General features: G+C 33.1%; 1 protein-coding gene across 18 annotated transcripts in view; it reads right to left on the reverse strand.

Moving 5' to 3' along the window:
- LOC148606992 (RIMS-binding protein 2-like) overlaps positions 1–20033 on the reverse strand; it is a 138563-nt gene extending 118530 nt beyond the window's left edge. For 12 of the 18 annotated variants that reach the window (XM_088545271.1, XM_088545273.1, XM_088545265.1 and 9 more), the window contains exons 1-3: positions 19818–20033; positions 16094–16175; positions 9461–10554 (exon numbers count right to left, since the gene is read on the reverse strand). In XM_088545271.1, coding sequence (XP_088401397.1) covers positions 9461–10522 — 1062 coding nt within the window. In that variant the 5' untranslated portion in view covers positions 10523–10554; positions 16094–16175; positions 19818–20033. Of the gene's footprint in view, positions 1–8362; positions 8525–9460; positions 10555–16093; positions 16176–19203; positions 19224–19324; positions 19626–19817 lie in introns of those variants that run through there. The other 6 variants (XM_088545261.1, XM_088545259.1, XM_088545257.1 and 3 more) reach the window with 6 other exon arrangements.
- Positions 20034–20996: the final 963 nt, after the last annotated feature.

Genomic DNA, 20996 nt, shown 5'->3' on the forward strand with positions numbered 1-20996 from the left:
TACTTTTGTTACTTTGTATGTATGATTTTAGTTACTTTACATGTATGTTCTTTGTTGTGTATGTCTGTTTTCCATGTCTGGTCTTTGTCCCTGGAATACATTCTTTTGATTACTGCTATAACCTTGGTTCCCTTGATTACTCTTCCAGTCAGCTAAAGTGACCTCACTTTATGCAACTGTGCAACAGTCATACTAAATTTTGTACAGGTTGTAACAGCCTTCAGGCCTAATCCTTGGAACAGTCTTGCATATCCCGAAAAGTTTTGGAATAGACAAAGCAAGAAAACTGGACACATAAACACTCAACCACATGAAAGAAAATAAAATGCACACAGAAAATTATTAAACTAAAATCAGTGGTTTACCAAAAAACTAAGAGAACAGACAATTGGCCCAAGATGTAAATCCTGAAATTTTTGTGGCAGTTTTATTTTCAATATTTTAGCGCAAAGATATGTTATGCAAAAATTGAACTGTCACGAATATTTTCTTCAAAGAACATTACAATACAATTTGATGAACACTCACTAATATAAAACTGCAGGAAAGGAGATTTATAGCAGAAATCGTGAAAAAAAAAGGCACAAAATTTCCAGGTTTACAGTAGTAATAGAAACTGTTTTTTGTTCTTTTAGTGGCAACTGGTGATACAAGTATAGTAACACCTGCTTTAACCAAACTGGTTTTGGACTGTGGAATTTATCTGGATCAGTCAGTACCCAGGGAATGACGTTAATGGTTGTCCTATTGTCTGGGACAAGTATAACTATCAATTGGGCAAGTAAAAGTTATATCATACTTTAACTCTGAGGGCAACCAAATCATTTTCATTTTATAATATTCATTTACTAAAGGACAACCTAGATTTCAATTTGGGCAAGTGGAAGTTTCATCAACTTGCCGGAAGGGCAAGGTTCATAAAAGATCAACGTCATACTCTGGTGACTGACATTTCTTATCTATCATTCAGCTCAAACTAATTATTAATTTTCTAGAGCAAGCATACTTAACAAATAGAGAATAAAATTATGAAGTTTCTTTTCCTCTACAGCTGCACGTATGAGCCAACTTATACATGTACACGTAGATGCATGTATAGCCTCCGACTCAATAGTCATCCGATTGATTCTAGAGGAACACGAAACAAATTTATACGTTTTGCCTCAGCTGAAACTAAAAACGAGGGGTGTTTTTAATGGACACTTACTAAAGCACGATCTGACTATATACATTAAGGATTAAAGACTTTTAATTCAATAGGATGGGCTTTATTTGAAGTAGAGAGGTAAGAAAACAGACAATTACATACATGACAAAGATTAAAAGAGGTCTCTGTGTACATGAATAACTTATTAATGGTCAACTTAGGCCTAATGGACAAATGCATGTTATAGGCTCTGTATAGTACACATTGTTTTGTTTTCAATTTCAGTTTACTTTTATGTAGCTGGAGTATATGGGAGCAACTATTTCATTGTATCTGTGTATAATGTTGTTTTGGGGCCAGCTGCAGGCTGCCCTGCTGTAAACATTTCCTCGTTATTCATTGAAGACCCATGGGTGGCCTTGAGCTGACATTTTTCATCCTGGTGGGATTGTAGTCTCTGACATTTCCACCATATCCATTCTCATTACATTTCAATAAAAGTATTTTGGATTCTACTATCAGAAGCTTATGTTTTATCAGGTGTTTTTCAAACATGATGAAAAACATGTCAGAATTTTCATATGTATAACAATTTTCTTTACTTTCAAGCAGATTTGAAGATATTCTTATAATAATATATAGCTCGTTTTCTTACCATTCTTTGAAATCCAATGCATTTTCCCTCAAAGAAAACAGAAATATGTCCAAATAGATGAAGAACGCACCAAGAGGTCAGATTAACTACAAATTAGGAAATTATAATCTAAATTCAATATACCTATTTTTAGTACAAATGGATTGAGCTTTTATTCAATAAAATTCAATACCTTTATTCAGAACTAACGTATCTTTCAACATTTCAGCATTTTATCTGGTAAACTACAGAAAATTTTCTATTGTCATCATGTCATAGGTGATTTTGATGAGATGATTATTATATATTTCCTCACACAACTAATTATGGCCTTTATTATATCGATTGACGAAATCAACGAAACAGTATTGGTTCCTTACAAATATGTCCTGGTATTTATTGTCAGTGGACTTTAATTGTTCAGGTGAATTACTGTCTGATTACATACACTGTATTGTGCCTAAGAGAAATTTTAGAATAATCAATCAAAGCTTTCCAAAATCATGGGTTCAAATTTTTGGTGATCCGAGGTCCAGGACCTTAAAATTCTTACCTAGGACCTGTGAAATTTAAATATGTGGGTCCTGCACCCTTGACCTTAAAACTTAAGTAGCACTCCACACAAGAATCATGCAAAATGTAAACAGAAATTACCATGTGGTTTTCATATAGCCCATGTTCACAGGAGATAATAATTACATAGAATGCACTGTAGATTTCAAAATAAAGGGAGATAACTCTGTAAATGACACTGAAATACAATAGAATCTATTGGATTTTCAATGTTGATTATCTCCAAAGAGCAGATAGATATGAATAAATAACTACATATTTTACAATATAGAACCATATAACAACTTAATTACAAAAATAAAAATATGTAGCCTTTTTGGGGGTGTATCACATTTTTCAGATTTTGCATGATTCTAACAAAGACAGCTACTAACACTTTATTATGGACTTTTCATTTTTCTCAAGTGGAAAATTGTTCTGAAACTAAGAACAGTTAAACTTTATTGAAATATGAACATCTGTATTGGGTGTAAATTTTTTTATTGCAAATAGTTAGTTTATGTAAACTTCCATACATCCAGGACAACTTGCCATCACAACATTGATATGAATAATAAGTATTAGTCATCAACAACACTCATGTAACTCTATTAGAACGACTAAAACACATATCAAAAATAATATTCTGTGTAGCTCAGTGAACATAAAATTTTGATGAACTAGGTAACCTAGGTCTCTTGAAACAAACTACATGTAGTCCATTCTATGGAATGTTGCAAAACCTGAATAAACTGGTAGCTAAACCTTTGCTAAATCAGTTCTATAACGAAGTAATACCCATAGTTGTTCAATGTATTTTTATGGGTATATATTTTGAAAACTGGCCCTATGGTATGCCTTATGGAAATATTCTCATTCAAAATAGCTGATGCGATACATAATGAACAAATGATTGTTTTTTTTACTTTTAAAGAAAAACTCATAATTGCAATTTTGGTATATTCAAAAATATAACACAGACAATTCTTCTTGCAATAATTGAAGTGCATCACTAAAGTTTACATAAATCAAGATTTCCGTGTTTATTATGTAATTAGTCCTAATGCCAGCCAATGCATTGTCTCAAAAATTGCCATTCTTACAAAGTTAATAACAGTTTTGTAAAAGAGAAGGTACTTGTTTATGTTTCCAATATATATTCATTCATGTTTTAAATTAGAGTTATCTTTCTTAGTTGCTACAACTCATGTAATAAAGGCAACTCGACCTGCAGTTATGTACAATGTGTATGCTTACACCATTCATTCTGACAAAACATTACAACAAAATGACTACCAGTAAGTTTCTTGTTCATATACAAGTATGTGCAAAATAAACACTTCATGCAGCTTAAATTATTCTGGATTCATTTAATAAACACATTGTACTTCTTCAAGGAGAGTTACTTGACAAGTCCTTTCACAAACCAAGGTGAAAATTTAAAATTAAAATAAGATAATTTAAAATGGTTACAAGTTTGTTTCAAAACAGACAAAAGGATTAGGTGTGCCTCCTTAACTTTATACAATGTATAAAAATCTCCTTTCAAATGTTATTTATTATTATACAAAACAAAATCTCATACTAGATGAGAGGCCTTATTTTCATGAGGAAAGTAAATACTACTGTATACACTGAAACTGATTTCTAAATACTAAGAGCTGGATGAATTCTCTGGACAAACAGAAAGGAATAAAGAATTCTCATTTAACAATTTGCGTCAAACACTTTTCTGGGTTAAAATGACATGGTATCAAATTTTGTTGTATTTGATAGTAAATATTAATCAAGTCCTAGCATTTCTCTGTTGAAATCAATTATGAGATTTTTTTTTCATACTACTCTATTTGGACAAGTTTTACATGTAATTCTTATCACAATCCCCCCTTTTTTCTACATACTTGGTATTCAAAATAGAGGAGTATAGGTAAAAAAAAAACAAGTTTCTGCATTCATTTTCATAGTTACTCAGCATAAAATTAACATAATATTCAACTTTGATCTGTAACTTGTCATATTTGAGCAATGTACCAAATTTATGTAAAATGGATATATGCAAGCATGACAAAAAAGTGTGAGAAATTGATTTTCCTGTCTGACAGACAGATTAAAAAATGGAGAGATGGATGAAGGGGGGGGGCAGACCTAAAGAACTGATAAATGACCTAAATCTTCAGAGAAAGCCATGCTGTATGATTTATGCCTTCATCTTTTTACTATAATCTAAAACTGTCCACTCAAACCTTAAAAGTCCACTTTATCAAGTTTTTCATTCAGTGATCCTTTGACCAAAATGAATTGATTTTAATAACATAACCAGTAAAATATGATGGGATTAGATAATAATCTATCATTCATGGCCCATCAAATCAAAGGGTCTAAAAACCCAGTGGTATTTCAATTTCCTACATTTGGCATGTTTGGTCTGATTGATAACATTTTACTAGACATTGTACATTGTATGTACTCACATAAAATGAAATTCAAAAGTGCAAAATCATTATGGCACCAAATAAAATTTCACAGGACATTTCCTTCTGTGTGATAGACATTGGTCAAGCTAAGCATTTGACATTCTTATCCTTCATTGAAGACTAGTGGGTGACCTTGAGATTACATTTTCTTACTAATGGAATTGTTGTTTCCTTGACATATTCACCAGACACATTCTCATTATTTTCACTAAACTTGGTAAAATCTGGGATCCTCCACTTTTCAAAAGTGAATGCCTGTTTTTTTTCTAGATTTAATAAGAATGGACAAAACAAATCATTTATCACCCTTCTTTCCGTAGGACGATCGTGCATCTAAATCACTGGATTGATTGGTTGATTATAATTTAAAGTCCTCCAAACCAATGTTAGAAACTAAACATAGACCATCATCATTTTACATACACTGTACATTTTAAAGCAACTTCAGCCAATTTCATCATAGACCTGCTTGATTTTACATAGACTTGGCACGTAGATCTACTGCTAATTTCTTTCACTGCAAAACTATTCGAGAGTACAAAAATGTATACATATATAAATACACAGATATATTCTAGCCAACACATCTTTACAAACCCTCATGCCTTTATCACCTTTTAGAGTAATTTTAAATAATCACAGGTCTAGCTTTCTTTCGTTTTATCACTGAAGTGAAGACCAAGGGTGGACTTGGACCTTAAAGCTAATGAGATTTTTATGGTCTTGTCGTCAGTATAATTGCCATATTTATCCTATGGTATTGTGGTTACTAAAGCATTATAATGAAGCCTATTATTGACTTAACATTATAGCTTCTCTCTCTTGGGTATGAAAACTAATAAAATTGATAGTAGTTTCTCTTCAATGTGACTGTAAATTAAGAACACAAAGGGGTATACATGTACCTCTATTCATTATAATTTGTTGAACAAATTATCCACTCTCAGACCTTTAACTTCTCCCATTACGGGCCATTCAATGGCGTGTCATTTTTTTTTTTTTGGGGGGGGGGGGGTGGAGTGGGGGTTCAACAATGCTATGTAAATCAAACAACTTCGGATCTTTTCATCATCAGCTGCCCATGTACACTTTTCCATAGTAAATAATTTTGAATGACAATGCTACAAAAAATGTTCATCACCCAGACTAACTGATAGGAAGACCATCACTATTTTTGTTTAAATTTGACAGAAAGTACATGTACATGTACATGTATCTCCAGTACAATGTATCTTCATATATCTGCTATACCAGTGACAGATATACTTTTTCTCTAGAGCTTCAAAGCTGATGTTATTGAATATCTACTAAAATTATGTGTCTCTTCATGTAGTACAAAGTTTTTGACAGCATTTAATAAACCTGTACAATGGACTACAAAAACTATAAACTGAAGCCTATTTCAACAGAACCTTGAACCTGTCTAAATCAGATACATGTACATTTTTTAACTCCAGGGATTTCGTCTTAAGTTTCAACATATTTTGAACTACATGTACATTGCCTATTTTAACAATGACATTAAATAAAAAAAAAATATCATACAGTACAAAAGAAGTTAAGTTTTTATATAATGGTTTCACTGTTAAGCATACATAAACATTTACCCTACATGTACATGTATTTCAACATAAATTTAACTTTGTCATCATGCTTGTACAAGCACAACTTACATGGTACAAGTAACAATGCTTGAAACTTTCAGTTGTATGTTGCCCAGATATTTTCAGCACACTCCAAATAAGGCTGCATAACAATGCCAGACCAAATATCAGATAGGGGACTGGAAGCCACTCAGGGGTCTCAGAATCCCTGGGAGAAAATGATGCAGAATAATATACATGTATTCTGGAATTTGTTCTTGCTTTTCTTTTTTTGAAGCTTAAAAATCGGCATGAAACAATCAACTGGCAACGTGCTTAAGTTAAAGTCAAAAACCACAAATTTAAGTTAATACAATCTTGAATATATTGATTTTGTGTTCATAAATCAGGAGTTTTGGTCCTGCAAATGTCTGTGCTTGCATGACCAATTATCCAATTAAAAAGTCTAAACTCATCCAAAGACTTTAAGTGTCAAACTTTACTCCCTTTCTAATCACCATTACAATAAAATCAAGAAAGTCTCCTCTTATAACATTTTGGAATTTGCATAATGTACATGTATACAACATGTATATATACATTTTGCATATATTGCTATGAATTTGAGGCAAAAGTGGCCAATATAGAAGTCTGGAGGCCTCCCTTTTAAAAGTCTATTGCTTTTGCACCAAATTTTTATACCTTGGCATGCAAAAAATGCCAATTTGTAGATTTAAATATTCAATTTAAAGTACAATTTCCCTCTAAATGTTTCCTAAGTGTGAAAGTAAAATAAGAAGTTTTGATATTGAAATTTGTAACAGTGAAAACTGAAGGTCTCTATATAAAAGTTTTGGTATTTCATAAATGTATGACTTAAATTATTACTAGAGAAGTGTTTTGAGAATGTGCCAAAATCTTTTCATGTTGAATTTATAAGTTGAAAGTATAAACATACAAATTTATTTTCTATTTGCTCAAACTGTGTTTCTGATAATTTCAATATCAGGGATTCAAATAAACTTCACAAGTATTTAGAAGGTCCTGGACTATTCTTTTCCAAGTTTGAAATCAACAGTCCATTTAAAGAATCCGAAAGTCCTTCATAAAGTAATAATGAAAGGGTTGCTGGTTCAGGATCTACATGTTTACATTTACATGTACATGTACATGTAAATGACTTTTCAAAGGTCCTAAGACAGAAATTGAGCATACCAGACCTTGAATCCCCACTAATTGGACCCCTAACAAAAATAAGCAACCAATTACTTTTAAGCATTAGGCCTCATGGTAATAAATATTTTAAGAAAGTTTACTAAATAGGAAACAGCCATTGAGATTAAAATTCTGAGACCTGCATTAGTTTAATGATATATCATAAATTGCAACAGGCAATTTTATTTTGTTTAATAATCTTTGCAAAAAAAATTATTTTAATGGGACCTTTTCACCACAATACTATCACTGAGAAAAGGTACACATGTACATGTACTTTTTTGTTTTAAAACGGAAAAAGGAAGTTGAGATTAATGTTCTTTACAAAACTTCAAATTGTACCCTATTTTTACATATATGTACATCGACCTATAGTTCAAATACACATTTATACCAAGTTACAGATTCAGACAGGGAAAGCAGTTGCAACCCTTAGAACCCTTCTTCCCCTCTTTTTGTTGGAAAATTTTGTTAATATCATGGAGAGTTTGAGCAAAAATGAGCATATAATATCCTGGAACCCTCTGGCTATGTGCCTGTTACATTTCACATGCAATTAATCTGGGTCAAAACGAAAGGCAAAAATCAATCACAATTTTCTTTAAACAGTCCATTATTAAGGACATTATAACAAGGCTTTTGAATTTTGTGAAAACTGAATAATTTGATACCACTGTGTACAATACATTGTCGTCGGAAGACCCTAAAACTTGGAATTGTTTCGTAATGATATTTTCTTTAAATTGAATATACTCACATGTACAAGCTTGATCATTAGATAAATCTTATCTATACCATCTACTATATATAAATCCCAAACAAGCAAAACTAACTCATCGAAAAAGTCCATATGACTCAGTATAACAAGCTGTCGCTTCTTGTATACAATGTGTATGTTTACCATTGTTCAATAATGAAACCAGTCCATTGATGAGTTTGTGTCAGTCCCTGTAAGAATCAGGCAGTGGGTAAACCAAGGTATGAAAAAAACCATCATTTTGATAGTGTAATTTGAATATTTGCACCATCACAATCAAGGGAAACAGACAAGATTTTCCATATCATGCTGGACCACTGAGTTACATTTTCATTGAAATGCTCAGAAAATGAACATTTCAAGGGCAGGTAACTATGTATAAAACTAATTTTTCTAACAGTCTACTGAGAAATTTCTAAGAAATCCAATGATGCAGAGATAAAAAAAAAAAAAAGGTCTTTTCAAATAGGGAAAGCATCAATAAGTGAAATTATATTGTCAGATAGGTTGGTTTTTGACATGCATGTTTCTGATTTTTCCCATTTTGCCCAATTCTTACAAACACTTACACATAATGAAGCTACACTTATTTTAGTCAAATGTATGTACATACATGTATATACATGTAACAACTAACAAATCATGGAGGATTCAAAATTTTAGAAGGGAGACCACTGTTTGTAGGCCGGGTCACTGTCAGAGTGGCAAGGTTTTTACAGACAAAGGTTGACAACAGCCTAACCTACCAATTGGCACTAGGAATGGTTTCCCTACATTTCCCCTCATAATGTCATGCCTATTTTATTTTTGATGAAATTTCAAACAAATGTACATGTATTCTATGAGCAGAACAACTCTACACTCCAAGTTTTTAACTGAAATAAGGTGGGAACTTCTTCATCTTAAAAAATATGCAAGCATATGTACATGTAGATGTACATGTATATTGTACATTTCTGGATATCAGATCAATATTCTTTATGTATACATGTACATGTCACAATGTACCATATGAAAATGACAATACACAATTGTACATAAATGTACATTGTTTTCTAGAACAGAAGATTTTCTAGATCTTTCAATAGCTTGACTTACCTCTTTCATGCTTTCCCCATCTTCAGGCGGTGGGCTAAACATGGCGGGGGACTTTGCGGGAAGACTAAATGCTGAGTCAAGACTATATGTTTTGTTTAATGAAAACCCTGGTGATGGATTACGCAGTGATAAAGCCGGTGATGGATTTGACAATGAAAATGCTGGTGAAGGGTTAGCTGATGCTAAGTATTTTTCTAATTCCAGTTCATCTACTCGAATTTCCTCAAGTTTCTGAGCCAAAGTTCTGCTGGGGGCTCTTCGTGAATGGTGACTTAGGACATCTGAAAATGGTGTTGAACAAACACTATCCTCATCAGCAAATCCACCCTCACTCAGAGCCTTCTCAGCCTTTTTTAATTTTTGCAAATTTACAATTGCTAGTTTTCTAGATTCGTCTAAAATCTTCCTTAATTCTGCATCGTAACCATCTTTGATTTCAGAAAATTCTTTCTCTTTTTTACTTTCCTCCTCAGTTTTGCGTTTTAACTTGTCTTGCAGTTTTTCATGCTCCTCCTTCAATTTACGATTTTCAGCTGCCATTTCTCTTAGAGTTTCCTCGTATCTGCTTTTCTCCTTATCGACTGACATTTTCACAGCACTTTGTAAATCCTTTTCTACTTTAGTTTTTAATGACAAAAACTCATCCTCTTTATACCGTAAAACCTGTTTCAATTCACGATCTTTAGATTTAATAATTGAATCTTGTAAAATTTCAACCTCCCTTCTCTTTTCTTGAATGAGTTTATCCTCTAATTTTCGAATCTCTTCCTCTTTTTCTTTTTCGAGTTTATTATGAATAGATCTAATTTCTGTAGATTTTTCCTTATGAACTTGTTTGTTGCGTGCTTTTTCCATCTCCAATTCACTTTTAAGTCGAGCAATTTTCCTTTTGTAATCTTCTATTGAGTGACTAGAACGTTCACGTCGACGACCTTCTGATTTCGAGCTCATTGTACTCATAGGGGTGGAAGCCCTACTGATGTCATTAAAATCAAACTCAAAATCCTCCTTGAGGTTAAATCTACCTCCTGAATACCGTCGGCCAAGCTCCATTTCTGTCATAATTATGTTAAATTAGGCCAAATTCCTGAAATCTGCAAAATATAATTGATAATTTCACTATTTTAATTGTCCTAAGTCACACTATAATACCCTTTCTTTCACAGCATGTAAATATAATAAGTATACCTTCTTTTCATCTCATAACAATAGTGACCCAGCATGACCAATTTCATTACATGACAATACACAAAATCCAACTACCCGTGACTTTCCGAATGAGTAAACACAGAGAGAATTATACCCATTCATATACAAACAAGTACACAACAAGGTGTAAAGAAGGTAATTATAAATAACAAAGTGGCTTTTAAATTGAAAGGATAATTAAGTGAACCAACCATGATACAAATACAGTCAAACCTTTGTGACCTGTCTTAAGCAATCTTCCAAGGGAGAACAAAATCATGATCATATAAAACAGGTGGCCTTAAAATACAGGTTAATTTTGCAAAGAATGCACCAAATCCATGTTTTTTGTAGGGATATTTTAATCATATAGATATAGTTTTTAAAGACAAATTATTGATGAATACATGTGACCACTAAGCACGCTAAGGCAGGTTTGACTGTAGCCAAGTTACTATTAATTTTTTTTTTCAATATACAGTGTAACTAACCAGAACCAAACCGCATTTGTACTGTATAATTTGGAGAGAGCCAACACAATTTATCAGTTTTCCTAAAAATGTTCCATTAAAGTCAGAAAATCCTATAATAAAGGCTGGTGAATGACAAACAGATCCTTTTGTCTTAACTACATGCAGAAAAGTCTTCAAGCATGCCCAATACATATTTCTGTGAGGAAAAAACCTATTTGAGGAAGTATATGACATGCATGCCAAATTACTACCCCACAATTTAGGCATTTAAAACAATGTTCGTTCAGTTAACAACAAGAGTATTCATGCTATTATGATATAATATTACCCTAATATACATGTAACCTTAATCCAAATATGTCAATAACACATGTAAACATTCAATAGTATTAAATATAATCCATGCATAATTACAAGTACAGCGTGACCAGATTATGGTTTTATTTAATAATTGTAATATTTTAAAGTACTAGCCTAGCATAGAATCAGGCAAAAAAGGAGTCCTATTTTAGCTTCTACAGAAAATCAAAAACTAAAAACTGTTGAGTCTGTTCATTACCCCTTGCCGTAACAGCGTCATGTCATATGGTACATGTAATGGTAGGCCTCCAGCTGTCTGTCAGTAAGGTCTTTTGGATGGAACTCATTGGAAACTTTTTGGCCTGATGGACTTTACTTTTTATTAAGTTTGATTTAATGTTACATACATGTATGAAGTGTACTAGATGTGCATACTACACTGCTGTTTAGTTTTAATAAATTTTGTTTGACATATTTTTCAGCACGATCCAGCGACAAACCTTGTGGATGCAACTCCTCTGAAACTGCTGAATCGCTTCTCCTAATATTTGGTATGATGTATTGTAATGAGTGTAAATGTGCATAGAACAAATTTTTTTTTAATTTTGTTAATTTTGTTTGAGTTATGGGACTTGCACTATTTTCAATGACTTTTAAATCTTGATGGAAAAGGTGCCATATGACTACTACTAACTAAAAGTTTCAGAAGATACCTCAAAATAGTGGTCGTCTTCAAATCCATTCTCATCTCGAAATTACAGCTATCAAACCTCTTAAAATTTCAAATTACAGAAAAACAGTTTCTTTCATGAAGCCCACATCAGATCTTACAGAGTTCTAAAACTGACATTCCTTAGCTTTAGACTTTACACATGAAAATACTCTACACTTTACATATACGAGGTTCTCCATTCAGACATGGCATTCTGTAATGTACATTGTATATGTATCATTGCAATGATTACCCTTACAACTTATAGGCAATGCAATTCCATAAAGGTAAAAACCTCTACTTCAACCATAGTACAAAAATCATGGACCATATTCTCTAAAATTTCAAATATTTTATTCCCCCACCTCTTGCCATTGAGTCCAATTTCATAAAGATTAAAGATTTCAAATTGAGATTTTCCATAAATATGTTCTCAACTCAAATTTCAACAAATCAAATTGCTTTAAATTGAAGATTTGAAAAAAAACTTTAAATTGGAAGATTTAAGATTTTTAATGAAACTCAGGCTAGGTTAGTTATTCAGAAAAATATGAGGCTTTGAAAACAAAATGTACAGTACAACTTGTCTTAACTGAACCTCATTTACTTGATTAAGAAAGGTGTTCAGCATACCAAGGCTCAAAATGCATTAAACTTTATGTAAAAGGATATTAAAGTGTCTGGGTTTTTTGGGTTTTTTTTTGCCAGACCCTTAAGCAGGCTAGTACTCAAATACCATAGTGCATAGTTCTGACTACTGTCACAGTTGTTTTGCCAATATAACATGAATGGCAAACTTGAAGTTATGTTTTGAAAGTTAAGGCCGTTCATATAGTGAATTCTGAAAAATAAAAGGGGGGTTCAAAGATGATGCCAGTTACAAAATACAACAAGTAAAAAGGTATAATTTTTTTTTCCAATTTTCCTAATTTTCTTCTTTATTATCTTTTACAGAAAGCATGGAAATTTAAGTTTTAACTGTCTTGTCTAAAAATACACACCTGGCATTTTAATGCAATGGTTTTCTATAATTCTATGCTACAGTTTGTGGCTTTTGTACACTTGTATTGAGCGAGCATAAACATTTTCATTTTAAACTGGTATAACCAGTAATTATCTTGACTATAATTCTCTAATTAGTATCACTGTATTATCAGAAAAAATGTTAAAACTAGAATGTGATACAGCACTGTGCTATACATTAGGTAAACCACCTAATACCCATAAGCACTGAGCTACTTATAATTATGTTCATATATTGAAATACATGTACTATCACTACATGCAATTACAAGTTCAAGAAGTAAACTTGAGATAAATACAGGGGTGGATTGAGATACTTTGAAATGGAGGGACAGCCAAGATCCTCACAAAAAAGGAGGTGCCAGGACATCACTTAACATATTTTGTCAATCCATACAAGAAAATGACAAATTTTCCAATAAAAATGGGGAGGGGGGTGCCAACCCCCTTCACCTCCCTCTGGATCCCCAACTAAGTTACTTCTAATATAACCAATGCCTTCACCTTATAAAAGGTAAATTGTTTACATTTGATAAGTTAGTTATAATAAGACCTGGGTCCTTTTCACTGCTAGTGTTTACCTTATATATGTATACTGGAATGGAAGACTTTCTCTTATCTTAGTTTGATTTTAAATTAAAGGGTCTGGAATATTTACTTTTATGAGTAAAGATAACTTTTTATAAATTGTTTGTGGTGAGACCTAAAAAATGATTGCTACACTAAGGCAAGAATACACAACTCAGCAAAAAAGAACCAATGTTTTGAATTGAAAATGTAACAAGGCCAAGTACAACTATTCCCGACTTACGGACCAACATTTTCAACAGTTATCTCCCTTGGGAGCAGGTGTCTATTCGGAACACGTAAGGTTTTCCATCCGATACCGACAATACTTTAGAAAATCTCGAAAGTCAAAAGGGAATTTCTCATTCTATTGACCCTGCCATAAATTTTCTTTACCCGGGATACAAATGAAAATCATCCTTATGTAACCTACCAACAAGATGAAACACCCTGTAAATTTTAGAAACACTGTTGTGTTTTTTCTGCTGGAGATTCCATTTTCATTCGAGTTACCTCTTTTTTCTGCATCCGAATCCAAACATCGATTAGAGAGACTTCGAAATTATACCTGCTCTTACAGGAGGTAACTCTGCAAAAACATAAAATTTGGCTGCATCCTGAGCTCCGCAAGTAGGGATTATATACATGTACTTGTATGCAGTCAAGGCATTGTGTGAAAACATTTTTCATACATTGTGTTCAAATGGTGAATAATTTCCATTTAACTCTCCACAAATAAAATTTAATTAGTCAAACTGGATTGAAAGAGTAATCAAGGGAACAAAGGTTATAGCGGTAATCAAAAGAATGTGATCCTGGAACAAGGACCAGACATGGAAAACTGACATACACAACAAAGAACATAAAGTAACTAAAATCATACATACAAAATAATAAAAACAAATGAGCAACTGGGACTGCACTAAAAACTGGGAGCATGGACCAGGTGTATCGGTAGGGTAAGCGTCCTCTGCTTTTCTAGAAACACCCACTTAATTGCTCATAAAAAGTCAAGTCCGGGGTAAACAAACGAGGAAAGGAAAACTATGACCCGTCGAATAAATCAGTTTTCACAGTGCAGATGGATACACCATAATGATCCACAAGTTCATGATAACAAATAACAATGCAATACTGAATATGAACAATGTTCTAGGATTCCTATTTCCCTTTACCCGGGGCAAGTGAAATTTGGGTCAGGGAAAGTTAGGTACTTTGTTACACTTTCCCGTGGCAAGTTGAAAACTTCATATGCTGTAAGGATTTGTTTTGTTGGGAAAGCAGTCATTGACTGTGGGAAAGTTGATTTTATATGGATTTTTCCCCGAGGAAACCTCATTTTCTGAAAAATCCTAGAACACTGATGAAATGTCAGAAGTTGCTCATTTACTTCTGATTCTGTGTGCGTTATTTTGGTTATTTCATGTTTTATGTTGAGTGTCTATGTTCCTTGTCTGGTTATGCATTGTCCCTGGATTGTTTTCTTTTGGGTTACCATTTTAATCCTGGTTCCGTCAGTTTCCTTTAGCAGAAATGTTTCAGATGCACAGCTGCCAACTTTTGAAAATGGTCATGGGGATTTTAGCATGTGTTCAAGTCCTCATTAACAAGAAAACCATTTCAGGGTCCTTCGAATTTTTCGAAGTATTGTTTTCTGGATTTTTATGACAAAAATGAATCTGATGCACCTTGGTTGTAAATTATAGTCAATATAGCTCATTGAAACTTTATCTTTTGGAGCTCTCAAGAGGGAAATCCCCACAAATAGTGACAATTGGCAGGTACATGTATGCAGATGTTTACATACATGTAATAAAACCCAATTGTCCAGATTCATAAAATTCCTAGTCAGGAAATAATCCCTTCCCACTCTGGCATGTCATCAATAGTTAGCAGTTATAAAATACAATTTTTCTGGGATTCAAATTAGAACTGGTGTGAGGTCTAGGATTTCATTTGGTCCTGGACATACCATACTTAATGTTTATTCTTATTGGGACCTTTCATTTAGGATGCCAAAAAAATTCAGGACCTTTCACTCATGAATCCCTGGTTTTAAATTCCTTAAGCAAGTTGGCCATCACACACTGATATAGTGCTGTTTGCTTTTATTGCAAACATTGACATACATGTACAATGTATATTTCAAAAATAAGTTAAATGTCCTGTACTTAATAGTTAACTTAATATACAAAATCAATTTCCACTCTATTTATTTCAACCCCTGTTCTAATACATACTAGATAGTATATATACCAAATGTTTAAAATTTTAGAAGATAGAAAATACCTTTAAGGTATGGATGACATTGTTAAAAATTATGTATAAACAACAATACAATAAAATTACTAACGATTCAATGATACATACATTGTATTAATGAATTATCATCCTTAAAATCTTCAAAAGATGTGAGTCACGAAAAATTGGTAGTCGTTGAACCATGTCAAACCTGAAACGACAAATAGAAATCTTATCAATAAATATTTTTAATACTTAGTATACATATGTATAGAATGTTTTGTGTTTATTTACAGTTTTAGGCTACTTAGACTACTTGTGTTGGGTTCAACATTGATTAAAATTTCTATAGCTATAAAGTAATGGAACTAGAGCCTATTAAGAAAACTCATAAATCCTACAACAATTTCAGGACAGATTTTATTTTCTTTGATTAATGACCTATTTTATTGATGACCGGGTCGATTAAAACTGTACATCTCAAATGGGTAAGTGTACAGTCAAAACAGATATTTCAAAGACTTCATACAAATACATGTAGCTTATACTTGAAACTTAAGTCAAAACCAAATCTATAATTTAGTCATATCCCTCCAAACTAAGAAGTTTTCATTGGTGGAATACTGTCGGTATATTTTTTTTTTCTCATTTTCTGTCATCTTAAAAGCTGATTTGATCATACTGGTAGATTTTATAACATTAACAACAGAAATTTTAGTAATAGCAGTAAAACACTGTAATATATATCTTGAAGTTCATCTATTGTTTTGTTTGTTGGGGTTCAACGTCCGAGCAGCAATATTTCAGCTATATTCAGACGATGAACAAGAAATGGATGATAAAATGAACATGAAATGATGATGAAATGAAAAAGGGATGGGACATAAGGATAATGGGGTCAACAAATTTTGATTGCCACTGGAAATAGGGAGAGGTGGGTAGGGTCGGGCAATTTAGCCTCCTGTGGTGGAGCCCTATGGTTCCTACTCCGGCAAAATACCACAGTAGGGTTCTTTAACATGTGAGGAACGTGGCATCTTTCCGAACACGGTGCACCACTATGGTTTGCGGTCAGGTTTTCCGTATTATAGCCTGACAACCCCAGCATGTAACACACCAGGGGTACCCCATTCCACCACCTGGGGCACACATCCCAGTTGCTCTGTGGGCAGAGCGCCCTAGCCCCCGGCTAGGATTCTGAGCACTATTTGGTCGCCTTTTACAACAAGCTTAGCACTGCTGCAGGCATATTCTTTTAACACCCGGACCTGCACAGGGCTGAAGTTCATCTAGTTTTGAAAATTAAAAGTTCAGACTTCAAATTATATGGGAGGGAAAAATACTGAAATCACCTACAATGTACATGTATCAACTGATTCAATATCTTTTTTTTCTGGCGCACTCAGGATATGGAAAAAAAGAGTTATTATTAAGATCTGGCCCAATTAAATATCAGAGACTTCGTAAGTAAAAACCAATTAGTAGTTGCATGGATATGATGCATTATTTCACATAGAATGCCTGCAAATTTAAGTGTTTTATAAAAGAAATGGGTACATATACATGTACTTTCATATGTACACTGGCCTCAATGATAGTATAATCTTGAATTTTTAAGAGTAAGAAATTCATTATTTTATCTATAATATATGGTGAAGGTGGTTTAGGAGTTGCTTTTGAATTAAGTTGTCTGTAATACAAGAACATGTATATGTAAATTTATCATAAAAACTAAGGTAAAGTCTTTAATATTTTTTAAATAACAACAAAACATCAAACTCAAAACAGTTCAGATATCTGAACAATTGTTTGTAGGGTTTATTGGTTAATGTCACATTGTGGGGCATGGCTTTCAGTTTATATGCCATACAAGACTGTCTGTCATTTTTTCCTGAACACCTACTTTTTTTTATCTTAAGTGACTTGTATTTTGTATATTACATGAAGTTATATGTATTTTGCATAAAACTGTCATCTTAAAAGCTGATTTGATCTTATAGGTAGTTTTTACAATATAAACATCAGAAATTTTAGTAACAGCAGTACAACTGTAATTTATACATTTGTATCTCTCCATTTTATTTGAAGTCTGAACTTTTAATTTTCAAAAGATGAATTTCAAGATACAAATGGATATATTACAGTTGTACTGCTGTTACAAAAATTTCTGTTGTTTATATTGTAAAAACTACCAATAAGATCAAATCAGCTTTTAAGATGACAGTTTTACACATGAATATTCCATGCCTTACGTTGAGCCATTTAATATGGAAATAAAATCCTCTTCTTCTCCCTCCTATAACTAATAATTATTCTGGGACTGTGGTAGGGGGTCACTAATCAATAATTCTTGTTAAAAGACCATTAGGATTCTGTTATTATCCATCTTTTCATGTGCACAATGCACCAGATAATTTAGGTTTTAAAAATGCAAATTGCATCATACATGTATATTACACAGGGAAATTGCATGTTATCTTTAAGCATATCAGTACAGGACTGGCATTGGAAATGCCTAGTAAATTGAAGTTGCCGATATCATAAGGGACAATGTATCCACTCCCTGAGAGTTTCAAGAGTCAAGGAGTAGACTTGAATCAATGCCACAATGTGACTGATCTTTAGATATGATTACTTTCTGCTGTGTATTAGAAGCTCCATGTCACAACACACCCATGTTATACATGTAGTTAATTGTGTTAGTTATGGTCAACTACAAAATATTGACTTTAGTAGTTCAGTGTCAGTCTCGGTAAGAATCCGGCAGTCGGTGAAACAAGGTATAAAAAAAACCATCATTTTGAAAGTGTAATTTGACTAATTTTGCACTATCAAAATTAAGGGAAACAGACAAGGTTTTCCATATCATGCTGGACCATTGAGCTACAATTTCACTGAAATATACTGAAAATGAACATTTCAAGGACAGATAACTCTGTCAACAACCTCATTTTTCTAAAATTCTATTGAAAAAATTCTGAGCAAAGCCAGTGATGCAGAGACCAAATAATGGTCTTGTCAAATTGAGAAAGTATCCATGAGTGATATTACATTGTCAGATTGGCTGCAGGATTTTGACATGAATGTTTCAGATTTTTCTCATTTTGCCAGATTCTTACAAACAATTGCACTCAACTTCTCAAGATTAAAATATAGGCAGACCTCAGTGATGCAACCCAACCCCCTATTTTTTTAATCCACCACTGAAATGAATTTCAATACACGTGTATGTCATGGACCTGCACAAGCTGCAGCAACTCAATGTCTTCAAATTTCAATCTCCAGAGTCTCTATTTTTTTTAATACCAATTACACATTTTGCCACATCGATACCAGTTTCTGACGCCGACATAGCCTTACCCCTTAAGTACTCTCAAACTGAGTGGTAATACTTAGGGGCAAACACCGAAACGGGTGCCTATGGTCTAGCAAGGACGACGCCCCAGTATTCATGGACATTTTTTCTGAATCCTTTAGTATTTTCATGACAACAGAATGTGTCATTCTTCAAGATGAGATGGTAAGAGGTAGTTAGTACTAGCATGTTGGACTGGGAGGAAAATCATCGTCAAGGATGAGGCGAACGGGCACCTGTCAGCCGTGAATTCATGCGGCAAAGGGAGGCTGGCAGTAGAACTCTCCGGTGTCTTTCTCGTCTCCATTTGGCGTACCTAACAACCGGAACTTCGCGCACCTGTCGTAATTCGATGAATTTGACAATAAATATTCAATATCACGAAAATAACTGCACTTTTTGTGAGCCATGATTAAATCTGTTTACCAACAATCTACTTTTTGTCGACTATTTAATTGACAATCCTATAAATTAAAGTACAATCGTATATGAACTCACCTTTCTTAAGATCGATAAAATGCTGTATATATATAATTCCAATCACGAATCCATGTGTGTATTACACATGTAACATAATTATCCTCTATTTGATAAGCTTATGGGGGATATTATCACATTTATCACCCTAAAATAATCGTATCCCAAAGCAAAAAAGTTGTTCATTTCATGTCTCCGCCAATATTAGTCACGTGTCTTACTTGTTTATATGTGTTGGTCCAAGGCAAAAATTAAATTGATCAATTGAAATACGTGCCAAAACACGCAAAGAAATTACACAAAGTATTTAAACCAGACTTCAATATATTTATACATTATTTATTTACTTATAGACACTTCGATCTTCTTCGTGAAAGACCTTTTGCTAATAATAGTAGGTGCTTGTAAATAGTTTAATATTAATTGTTTTAAAGACATGCAGGCATAATGGAAGATTTCAAATACATGTATATATACTTGTTTCAAAAGCACAAAAAAGTACAATTATGTATTTTTTGTCAGTAAGCGAATGTAGGAAGAAAAGGCTAGGTATAATTAAAATTAAATGCAACACAATAGAAATGGAATTATGACGAAACGCAACAAATGCATCATCGTATATAATGGCGGATCCAGGGGTCCCGGGGGCCGAGACCCCCCCCTTAGAAAATTGAAAATTGCAATATTTAAAAATTGTTGAAAATTTGTGTGTTAAATCATGAAAAACACTCAGAAAGAAGTATGATTCAATAGTAATCAAGCTAATTAGTTATTTAGAATGATTTCTTGATACTCAGCGGTAATCCTGTCAAGAATTTTTCTTTTGGGCCCCTTACCTAAAACTCTGGATCCGCCACTGGTGTAACCCCTTTGAAAATAGTAAATACTTACATCTAGATCACCAAAAGGTCTCCAAAAAGTGTAAACACCTTCAAGAGCAAGTGTAAGCTTAAGTTCCGACAATTAATAAAAGTAATCAAATTCATAGTAACAGAACGATGACACACCTTAACTAATAAACTAAAAAGTCAAATAATGACATACACGGGGATACATTAATTACCAACATTAGGGCAATATCGTTCATTTCTAACCAAGTACCATGCTGCAAGCGCAACACACAACTTTGAAATAAGACTAAGGTAACGAAAAATCATCCCAAACATACTACATTCATATGTTATTTGTTGAAAATTTTGA

Source organism: Perna viridis, chromosome 9, assembly GCF_037379345.1.
Source record: "Perna viridis isolate PV_CMFRI_1.1 ecotype Kerala chromosome 9, ASM3737934v1, whole genome shotgun sequence".
NCBI lineage: Eukaryota > Metazoa > Mollusca > Bivalvia > Mytilida > Mytilidae > Perna > Perna viridis.